Source organism: Ilyonectria robusta (genome assembly GCF_021365365.1).
Source record: "Ilyonectria robusta strain PMI_751 chromosome Unknown BGZ61scaffold_7, whole genome shotgun sequence".
Lineage (NCBI taxonomy): Eukaryota > Fungi > Ascomycota > Sordariomycetes > Hypocreales > Nectriaceae > Ilyonectria > Ilyonectria robusta.
In genome coordinates this window covers 1,781,978-1,793,333 of record NW_025764441.1, presented here as the reverse complement: position 1 = coordinate 1,793,333, position 11,356 = coordinate 1,781,978, and the positions used below count along the sequence as shown (strand labels likewise).

At 48.8% G+C, this 11,356-nt stretch overlaps 2 protein-coding genes across 2 annotated transcripts; one reads left to right on the top strand and one right to left on the bottom strand.

Moving 5' to 3' along the window:
- Positions 1 to 4,792: 4,792 nt before the first annotated feature.
- BGZ61DRAFT_493102 (subtilisin-like serine protease PR1C) lies at positions 4,793 to 7,562 on the top strand (the record flags this gene model as incomplete). Its single annotated transcript, XM_046250606.1, has 7 exons — positions 4,793 to 4,924; positions 4,999 to 5,346; positions 5,415 to 5,936; positions 6,015 to 6,126; positions 6,166 to 6,514; positions 6,567 to 7,110; positions 7,164 to 7,562. The coding sequence occupies 7 exons, from the start codon at positions 4,793 to 4,795 to the stop codon at positions 7,560 to 7,562; spliced, it is 2,406 nt and encodes an 801-aa protein (XP_046106385.1).
- Positions 7,563 to 8,217: 655 nt separating this feature from the next.
- On the bottom strand, positions 8,218 to 9,991 carry BGZ61DRAFT_476770 (general substrate transporter; the record flags this gene model as incomplete). The annotated part of the gene is made up of 2 exons (XM_046248832.1): positions 8,218 to 9,772; positions 9,834 to 9,991. 2 exons carry the CDS (start codon positions 9,989 to 9,991, stop codon positions 8,218 to 8,220), a joined length of 1,713 nt encoding a protein of 570 aa, XP_046106384.1.
- Positions 9,992 to 11,356: the final 1,365 nt, after the last annotated feature.

Here is an 11,356-nt window from a genome sequence, read left to right as displayed (position 1 = left end):
GGATGCATGAGTTTCACACGCCCTTGGCCAAGAATAAGCGAAACAGTGACTACTGTTCGTACCCAAAGGTGAAGATTTCACTAGACGCCTTATCTGTTGCATTGGCCGTGTGCGATGGCACAGTTTGGCTCTGGAAAACCGACACAGGGGTATGCACCCGCAAATTCAAATGGGGGAGCCTCGACTATGTCTCGTCGTTGATCATTTCGCCGGATTCTTCGCTCGTGGCAGCAAACTTGTCGGGACGTAATGATACACATGAGGAGATAAACTGTCTTCGACTATGGCGCGCTGATTCTGGGGCTTCTGTTCCTCTGGATATAAAGCAAGGCAAAGCAAAGGGTTGGTCACTGATCTTCTCCCACGACAGCCAATTTCTGGCGGCAAGCATGCGCAGTTCTGTTCGGGTCTGGCGTACCAAAACGGGCGAGTGTATTCGCTTGATGAGAGATCATGAGGAGGGCCGGTTGGCATTCTCTCACGTCAAATCGCTCCTCGCATCAACTTCGAATCGAAGCGTGCGGCTCTGGCGTTATGACATACAATCGCCGGCAGGTTCAAAGAAAAAAGAAGGGGCGGACTTCCACACTGATATCCGATCGATGAAACTGTCATTTGATTCTTCAATGGTAGCGTCTCTCGACTGTACCGACAAGACACTTCGACTCTGGAGCACCGAAACAGGCAGACGGGTTGGGGTCGTCAAGCTCTCGGTTTCCAACCCCAGCACTTGTGCCTTCTCGAATGATAATTCCATGATCGCCGCTGGCTATGGAAAGGGAACTCTTGGCTTATGGAAGCTTCCTGAGCTGTCATTGATTCGTGTTCTCAAAGTCCGCAAGCATGCCGTCTCGTCCATTGCCTTTGCACAGGACGACTCCCTCCTTGCCTCCGGTCGAAAGACACTACGGATCTGGCGCACTGATACAGGGAATCTTTTAAAGGAATTTCGGGGTTATGAGACAGGTTACCAAAATCGATGCTGTCAGGCTTTGGCTTTCTCCTCGGATTCTCGCTTCCTTGTGGCGTCATATAGCGGATCGAGGCAAGGATCGGTGACTTCACAGAGTTCTGTGGTAATGTTCCGAAATGTGAATACGGGCCAACTTGTCTGGAAGCTTGGAGGGGGCGCTGACGCTGCCTCCTCCATTGCCTTTTCCAGAGACGACTCGCTCGTCGCACTCACCTTTCGCAAAGGTCAGATCGTTCTCTGTCGTGCTGGTGACGGTGCGCACATTGGAAGAATAGACATGGGAGGAGGACGGCTGTTTCGACCATTTTCCAGGAATGGCTTTGTTGAGGACGCGAATCTCTTTCTTACTCAAAAGAGGTTGGATTTTACTCAATTCGGTGGATTCGGAATCAGCAAAGACAACTGTTGGGCTACATGGAATGGAGCTAATCTGCTCTGGTTGCCTCCTGACTATCGCCCAATCGAAACGGCAAGTGATGGCGTTACCGTGGCACTTGGGTGTTCTTCTGGGAGGTTGGCGGTTCTTAGATTTCAGAAATACCACTAGTCCATACAGGGATTATCCTGAGGCATCGGATCAGACCTGTCTGAAGGCATTCTCGGATGCTATGTCTGGACCTTCCATTTAGGATCTGTGCAATCTGAGCTATTTTAATTGTTGAAGATGGACTTGGTGCGGGAGGGCCTGCAGATATAGTGTGTATGAGATGTTAGACAAGAACATAGGCCCAAGAGAAATTCAGGTTGTAGCTTGATAAAGGAATTAACTGGCTGGACGCTTAACTCACTTTCTCAAAGGTGTCATTTGCAATGTCAAACCCTAAAATAAGTACGAAAAGAGACAAGAGATAACGTGATAGCCAGATCAGGAACATAGGCAAGCCACAAAGCGTACGTGAAGGTAAAAAAGGGCCCGTGTATGTGTTTGGAAAGCAATACTTTAAAAGAAATGTCTATATTTTGCACCTCTACACACCCCGCTCATAGTTTTATGTCTACAAAGAGGGCACGCCTAGCTAATTCCGTAAGAAGTTATACTGGCATAAGGAGAGAAATACCGGGCAACTGTTAAGTAGATTTTTAAAGAATCCAGATAGTTTGCATTTAGTTGAGTATATAAAGCTCATTCTGTAAGATTATTTAGAGGATATAATTCAGTGGCCCCTTGATGAGGGAACTTAATGTTTGAATTTACTGCATTTTAGTTGTGCACGTCACAGTTGCTAAGGCCCAGGTTTGGGTTTCAATATGCCTTTTTTTCATCTGCCGGAATCCTGTCTAAACCTTTCGCCCTGTAGCTATTCTAACATTTATGTCTACTCACAAAATAGTCCCGGTTCTCTTGGCTTGTGTCAGCATGATATTGTAAGGTGTGACGGATGATCAAAGGAGCCATGATGAAAGTTTGGACAGTTTGATGATTCGGAAGGGAAGTTGGCATCTCGGCGACGGGAGACGTCTCTCTTATATCTTATTGCTCGGAATAAGGTTCCTGTCTTAAGGTTGTTACCTACAGACAGGAAGGCTGTTGACTCCAGATAGTAAGGTCGTTAATGTTAGAGGGGGTGAATTGAAGTCTACGGTAAAGACCAGTGTGCAACATCCTTATTGTTCAGTTACTGTATATTCTGGTGCTGGATGCAACACTTACTATTTGTATCTACTATTTCAGAATACTACATGGCTTTGATCTATCTGGTGATATTAAGTAATGCTAAAAAAAAAACAAATAGGGTGTATGACATGTCTTAAAAATCTGCAAACACCCCGGATTCTCTGGAAGTCATCGTCCCGAGACAATAAATCGTGTAACTGCAGTTCATCACAGGTGACGCAATCTTGCTACGTCGAATTCAAATCTGCTGCAATAGCCAAAGACTCGCCGCCGACAACGGTGAATGGAGCAGACTAAGGCACGAGCTTCGTCTGGTCACCAAGTATAGCTTGAAAATAACCCAAAATGTCCAGGCCAAGGAACCTGCCCACGCTGACTATTACGAGGGAAAGAAATGAGGGAAAAAGGAGGCGAAGGAATCCGACAAATTGACGCTTGACCCACCCATTCCAACTGTACATGTCGGCTTAGCCTGTTCTTGTGACTGCGATACAAGACTTTGCATTGGATCGGCCATGGCATCTGTACTAAAGCACACTTGCGGCGTTGATCAGATCATCTCATTTTGAGGCAAGGGTCTTCCAGGGGCAGCCGTACCGATATGTTCTGGCATCTGCTGACCAAAAAGGTCCTGTGTCGATAGATCTGGAGTTCCACTATGTGCTCGTGGCGTACTAGGATAAGGACTAACGCGATAGAGCGTCTGCCGCAGAGCAAGTTGTTGCCCATTAGAATGATACTGCACCAATAGACCCGGGCTAACGCGACGGGGTATCTGCTGCGTAACTTATTACAGGAAGCAATTCGCCGGCTCTTAACGTCCGGATGCGGCTGGTCTAGCCGGCTGCTGCGTCTGCTGCGTGTCATACCCCTGAAGGTAATTTATTAGGCCGCACCACCAAATTGCCATTAGTCTAGCCTGCTGTTGCTGTAGCCATCCAGGAGCCCGTGAGGCTTGGAGACTGATTTGTGAATTGGTAAGTGTATTGCTGTCATGAGGCAGCCAAGTTGTTATGAACTCACTGACGTGGATTCCAGAGGAAGTTTACTCAACCAAACTCATCGAGAAAGGGAGACGTCTCCATTATTGGGCATCAATCCGCTCGATCTGGAGTCAATGGGGTGACAGGATTTGACGTAACAGCGCTTCCTTAATGACATGTGACAAATTAGTAAACTCCGCGCTTAACTCCGGGTTGCCCTTCACCTTGCAGCTGGAACCTTAGAATGGTAATGAGCATAGGCTAGGTGGGAAGAAGACGTGTGGGGGACTTGGCTTCTTTTGTCAAGGTGGAGCTCAATAGCTACCTATCAAGAAGATCTATCTATGCGGAGTCCGCTGTGCTAGGATCGCAACGAGAGATGTGTTATCATGCAGAAGGCCCGTTACTGGGTTTTATTCGAGAGATACGAATCGGGCACCGCTGCCCAGGATATGTCCCAGTTAAGAAACTGTGGCCGGGCTTCCTCCCAAAGTGCCTTAGCGAGGGCCTTGGCTCTCGTGGGGGGACATCTGGAGGTAGGCATTCACACGATGGATTCTAGTTCGCGTTTTCGGTGTCCCTTTAACGGCTGAAATGCTTGTGGGGCAGCTTTGGGCTTTCATAAGTTTCAGAGATAGCAGATTTTCTATGCAGATAAGGCATCTACTAACTGAATTGACGCCCTAGGCTGCCTCACAAGCATTTGAGAGTCAAAGATATAACTCCTGGTGGAATAATAGAACAGAGAGGAAGCCTGAAAAATCTCTCTTAAACAACCTGAGACAATTATTATCAAGATTATCAATCTGAACAGGGTGATTTGAACAGGGTCATAGAGAGGGCCTCTTGATAACTTGACTAGCCTGATATTCGGCCCCTCATGATATTATTCAGCATAATTTTCTCTTCTTATCCGGGGCTACAGCACTGATTCGGTAGGTATATCGCCGACTTGTATACAGACTCGCAGTGTAGGGGCCCTTCCAACTTAATTATCATGGTTAATATGACCTGCTATTTTTGTATTGTTTGCGGAGTACTTTTGACGGCTTCCCTTTGTAGTATGTCTTTCAGTCCGGAAACAGACCTGCCTACGTACCTTGATTTGGTCTGTGGTTATGTTTCGTCCCTCACCCAAGCATATAAGACGGCTGAAACATTCTTTAATGCCATTTGAGGCAACGCAAGTGCCATTCTTATCCCCTGATCTGAACGCCTACTATGCTTACGCAGAGCTTTCTTGTGCCTCTTCTGGCATCCCTAGGGGTCGCCGCAATTGCATCCTCTGCTAATACTACATCGGCAGCGCCTGTTGTTGTTGGAGCGTATATTATCGAATTGGAGGATGATCAGGTGTGTTTGCATAAATGATGACTATGCCGCGGCCATGTCTTGCCATCTGGCTACATGCTAATAGAGCTCCATAGGGAGCCTCCGAGTTCCTCCAGGACATCACAGACGATGCCAGAGTCCGAACTCGTCTTAATGCCGGCGTGTTCAATGGCGTCTCGATTCAATTCCGGAACCTTACTGGTACCGAAGACCGTGCCGCGACTGTCACTCTTCTGCCAGGGGTAAAGAACATCTGGCCCGTGAGAGAATACTCACTGCCAGACTACACGACCCACTGGCGAGGAACCCCGGGCATAGCTCTTCTCTCCCGGTGCCAAGACAGCCGGGATGAGCTTGCTCCCCATGTCATGACGCAGGTCGATCTCCTTCGCGGGGAAGGGGTTACTGGCAAGGGAGTTAAGATAGGGGTGATTGACACCGGTGTGAGTGTTCCCCTTCATGCCCGCACCTCATATATCTCAGACCCCAAACTCACAAGAATCCTGTCTAGATCGACTATTTGCACCCCGCTTTGGGTGGTTGCCTTGGTCCGGATTGTCTCGTCAGCAATGGCTGGGACTTTGTCGGGGATGACTTTGGCGGCGCTACAAGCACTCCAATTCCAGGTCCTGACCCGATGGACTGCGCCGGTCACGGAACCCATGTTGCCGGGATCATCGCCGCCCAAGAGAACGACCTTGGCTTCACTGGAGCGGCCCCAGGCGTGAAACTGGGTGCTTACAAGGTCTTCAGCTGCACTGGCAACACCTCCAATGACATATTGATTGCTGCCTTCCTCAAGGCCTACAGTGACGGCAGCGATGTCATAACCGCCTCTCTCGGTGCCGATTCGGGCTGGTCCGGGGATCCGTTGGCTATCGTCGTTTCACGCATTGTCGAGGCTGGCGTACCTTGCACTGTTGCTACCGGAAACAGTGGCTCATCTGGATTGTTCGTGGCCGGCAGCCCAGCATCGGGTAAAGAAGTGACTGCGATAGGGTCAAGCGACAGTGTCATAAGTCCCATGTTGGTCGTGAACGCGACGTACAGCACCAACGAGGAGTCTGAGAAGCCTTTTTACTGAATCCCAGCTACGAACTCGACGTGGAAGGCCATGTACCTCCCGCTATGGCCGGTGAGCAATCTCGGCTGTCTCGGCTCGCCGGATTATCCTGGCGAGCCTGACTTGTCCGGATACATCGCACTCATCAGACGTGGCGATTGTTTGTTCAGTCTGAAAGCTTTCCACGCTTCGGCGTGAGGCGCGCGACACATGCTTATTGTCAATAACAAGGCGGGTATTGAGGAGATTGGAGCATTTTACCGGGAAACCTTCGATGGTTCCGGCATGGTTACGCAGGATCAAGGCGAAGAATGGTTTGACTCTCTCGCCAAAGGAGAAAAGGTTGTTGTCGGCCTTGCAAACTTGGCAAGCAAGGATAGGCACCTTGTCGAGATGGCGAACCCGACTACTGGCGGCTTTTCTAGCATCTTCACTAGCTGGGGGCCAACATATGAGCTGGCTGTAAAGCCCCAGCTCTCGGAGCCAGGTGGCTTCATCCTCTCAACCATGCCCAGGGCCCTGGGTTCTTATGGGGTTCTCTCCGGAACGTCCATGGCAACACCTCTGATGGCTGGCTGGCATCTACGCCCTCGTCGGTAGTGTTCGCAAAACCTTTGACCCAGCAACGCTTGAACACTTGCTCACTTCAACTTCGGTCCCTAGCTTCTTCAACGACGGCAGCACAAAGGAATATTCGGTTCTTGCTCCCGTACCCCAACAGGGGGCCGGCATGGTTCGGGCTCATGCGGCTGCCCACGCCACGACCCTCTTGAGCGTGTCTTCCCTTGCGTTCAAAGACAAGGGGTTGTTCCAGAAAACAAAGAGCTTTACCGTTTACAACACAGGGTCATCACCAGTCACCTACAAGCTCGGACACACCACCGCGGCCGCTACCGTGACAATGGATGCAGCGTACAACATGCCTGCTGCCTTCCCCGCCGATTTCATCTCTAGTTATGCAAGTCTGGATTTCAGCGAGTCGAGTATCACTGTGCCCGCCGGGGGCTCTGCCGATATCTCGGTCACAGTGACGCCGCCGCAAGGCGTCGATGACAGTATCGTCGACCGTCTCCCCATCTACCCTGGATATATCACACTAAATGGCACCAATGGCGATGGCCTGTCGCTGCCCTACCAGGGTGCTGTTGGCTATATGGGTGACATGCCCTTACTACTAAGTGCGAATGTTTCCCACAGACCCAAGCTCCCGACAGCACCATTATTCTGCCCAAGGCCGGCACCGCAACGCCCGACATGCTAACCCTCCCCCTTATCAACTACTATCTCGTATTCGGCTCACGTCTCTTGCGAGCCGATGTGTCTCGTGTTGTGAGCAACTCGAGCGCCGACTCTCGCCATGGGTCCACCATCTTGGGGACCTGGTCGCTCGGTAACGCGGCCGGGTTCCCCATCCGTTACGGCCCAAACTTGGTGGCGTTGATACCATGGGATGGACAGCTAGAGGATCGTACCTATACCCCGGCAGGAACTTATACCATTGTCATCAAAGCTTTGAAGATCTTTGGCAACGAAACAAACCAGGACGATTACCAGGCTATATCATCTCAACCATTTAGTATTGTATATGCAGAGTAGTTGTAGCTATAACTCGAGGAGCTCTTATTAGGCCACTTATTATATTTTAAAGACCACTCTATTTTATATAGTAAAATAATAAAACTATGATACATATACTATACTATAATTTATACTTACTTTAAGAGAATATATAGAAGTAAATTTTATAATTAAAAATAAAATAAAACTAATAAAAATAACAATAATAAAAAATAAAAATAATAAAGATATTTTTTAAAAAAGTCTCTATTTAGTTAGCAGGAGATATACTTAATACAGATAAAGCCGGCGACAATAAGAGTCTGAGATACTTGATAGCTCGAGCTAAAAGGAGGACTTTCTGCTGAGACTAGCTATTTCCGTGAACAGTTGCACTAGCATAAGGGCAAAGAGAAATGCCGAGCAAGTGTTGAGTACATTGTAAAGAATGCCGATGATTCGCTCTTGGTTGAACATGTGAAGCTTTTTCTCTAAGATTCTTTATATAATATAACTCAGCAGGCAGAGTACGTTGGACATGAGTCTTGGGAGATGAATAGAGAGTGCGGTGGCAACTTGTCAACCAGTATTCATTTTGTTCCAATAATATATGTACATAAAATACAATATAATACAGTTGTTCTTCTTTCCTCTGAATCCCTTGTAGTTGCAACTTCAAACTCTTTCATTTGCTTCAGACATTCTCTTTGTGCAACACCCCATTGTCCTTGACTGCCTCAACAGGATTGGAGGCTTGAGTCGCATCGCCGACATTGCCGCCATCAACACTTGAATCAGCCTCAGTCTCGGCACCAGCTTGTCGACGAATCTTCATCGTCTCTTCATTCAAGGGCGGTGTCCACTTCTCACTCTTCAGCGGATTGACATGAGCCACATACATAGTGTCAATGTCCTCGAGCGTGCGACCCTGGCCTTCGATAACAAAGAAGTAGACGATAAGTCCTCCAATGATATTACAGGCGGCAAAGACGTAGCCATAACGGAAATCAATGGCTTGACTAATGAATGGAGAGAAGAAACCAATGCAGAAGTTCCAAATCCAGTTGCTGGCTGTAGCAAGAGCCATGGCCTTGGCACGGTAGCGTGAAGGATACAGCTCTGAAATTAGCGTCCATACTTGCGGGCCCCATGTTGTTGCGAAACCGAGGATGAAAAGGGCGGCAAATATAATGAGGGCAATCCCGGGACCTTGGGTGCTCTCTGGATTTTCACGGTCCAGGCTGAAATGACCAACAGATGCAAAGATCATAAAGCAGATGAACATCCAAATAGATCCACCCATAAGTGACTTGCGGCGGCCGTAATGCTCGACAATGTATAGGCCGATAAAGGTTGTGCCGAAGTTGATGGCATTGAGGATGACTTGCGTCACAAACGAGTTGATGCCAACAGATTGAAAGATCGTTGTGCCATAATAAAAAAAGTAATTAGCACCCGTCAATTGCTGGAACATCTGTAAAACCATGCCCAGAGCGATTCGGTATGTCATTCTGGGGGCTTTGAACATGTTGATAAACTCGCGGATTCCGCTGTCGTTGACTTGGCCATCCTCCCGCATCTTACTCTCAATCTCTTCAACTTGGACGTAGATGGCATAGTGATTTTCAGGAGCTCCATAAACTCTACAAAGAGTCTCTTTCGCTCTTGTTGAGTTTCCTGTGCGCCAGTCGTGTCGGGGCGTCTCAGGGAATGACAGAATACCAACACCAAGAATGAAGGTCCACAGCCAACCAAGCCCGATGACGATACGCCAAGAGGCGGAACTGTGCCTCTGGTGTGTAACAGTGCCGTAATTAAAGCAAGCAGCGAGGAAAATGCCGAAAGTGATGAAGAGTTGATAGGCGGAGACCAGAGCGCCGCGGATCCAAGCCGGCGCCGTCTCGGCTTGATACATGGGGACCAAGAGGCTCAAAGCCCCAATGCCCAGACCAGAAACAAATCGGCCTATCATGATTTGATACCATGCAGTGTCTGCAGCTATCTGAATGACGAAGCCAATGGAAGTGATGAGAGACCAAAACGAAATGGAAGGTCTTCGTCCAAAACGATCGGCAATTGGCGCGGCGGTTAGGGCACCGATGAGGGTACCGATAGAGAGAAGAGCGACTATGAGGCCTGACCGGGTATTGCTGAAGTAAAGATCGCCGTTGCCATGGCGTTGGCCGAAGCGCTCCAAGAAGTCGGGCATCTCGAGAAAGCCGGAAATTTGACCAGTGTCATATCCAAATCTAATGGTTGATATAGGTCAGTTAAATTGCGCAACACCACCGCATAGCTTCAGAAACTTACACCATGCCACCCATGGAAATCAATATTCCCATTGCCCATGACCGCCCTGATACCCGCTTGAGCGGAGAGTAGTCTAGGTGGGCGAGCTCCTGTCGGGCATTGGTGCTCTTTTCGGAGCTTGGATTGTACTTGTCGAAATAAACGGTGTTGAATCCCATGTTAAGTAGTCTCGAATTGATTTGATTGAAGGCTTGAGATACCAAGTTTGATAGGTGTGAGGTTTTCCAACTGTGGCGGCTGAGATTCAGCATTTGTACTTCGTGAGAGTTGCTATGCATTCTTCTTCTCCACTGGTCATGCGGCACCGTTGGCAATGCCGCCTCGGCGTCTCGCCGACGTACCCCTGCAATACCATGGGGTCTCCAGAGTTTTGTGGTCTTCGGAAGTGACGGAGAACAACGGAACAAATTCTCATCTGGGTTTTGGTGGAGAAGAGGGACGGTGGAGAACGGGGCAATTGTGGCACCACGGGGACGGCCGAGTCATTCTAGAAGGCGAGACAAACGATATGTGACGAATTCTCAGCAGAATACGGAGTGATTATCATGGGAATACATACGTCAACAATCCTTCTAGCATCTGTAATTATCGTTTCATTTGGTGCAGTTGAGTCTCTCCTCACACCTTACGAGGTTGCTGTGGGCCTGCATAAAATGATTAAGCAACCATTATGCAAAGCATCTCGCGGTTTTAACTCTGCATCATTCACAAATACAGAAAAGACGCCAAAGACTAGGTGTAAGGAGATATTGATAGCCTCCCGTAAGCTCCGCCAAAACTACATCGTGTCATTAGCATCGCCGTGAGTCAATGTCCGGAGATCGTACTTCGTAGCAACCGTATTTTCTACTCCCATTGTAACACATGACCTTGGTCCCATGCCCTACCGAAGGTCCCTCCTGACAATGCCAGGAATGCCGCCGAAATAGGTCCATGAGACTGCAGTAGTTCCAAAGGCACAATGAACGGCCTAAAATGTAGCAGATGATGCATTTGCTTGTTTACTGCTTGGTAAGTTTGGCAAGCTTCTAGAAAAACCGGAGGTGCCGAGTAGCGAACAAGTGGATCACGGAGCACAGCGGCGGTGACTTGTTTGACACTAGCGATGACGTAGTTGCAGCGGCAGTTTAAGCGGCAGTTTGTTATCAGCGGGACGGTCCACGGGGTTAGGACGGAGATGTTGCAAACGTCACGATGCCAAGAAAAGCCCTCACTTCTGGCATTGATGGACTAACAATACACCACATACCATCCGGAAGGAGGCAAGTTCCTTTATTTCCTATTCAGAGGCGCCGAGATTGGTTCATTCCGCGGGAATCGAGCTCCAGCAGTTCCGGGATTGTTGTTTCAAGCCGCTTGTTAAACAAAGATCTCATTCATCGAATAGTATCGGCTGGTACCGGCCATGTTGCTGGTCTTTACCGCACCCACATTTCTGTTCAAGCTGCGTCACCAGGCGGCGGCTTCCCCGTGGGACATCGTGTTTTTCACCAAACAGGGGTCGCCCATGTATTATTATCTAA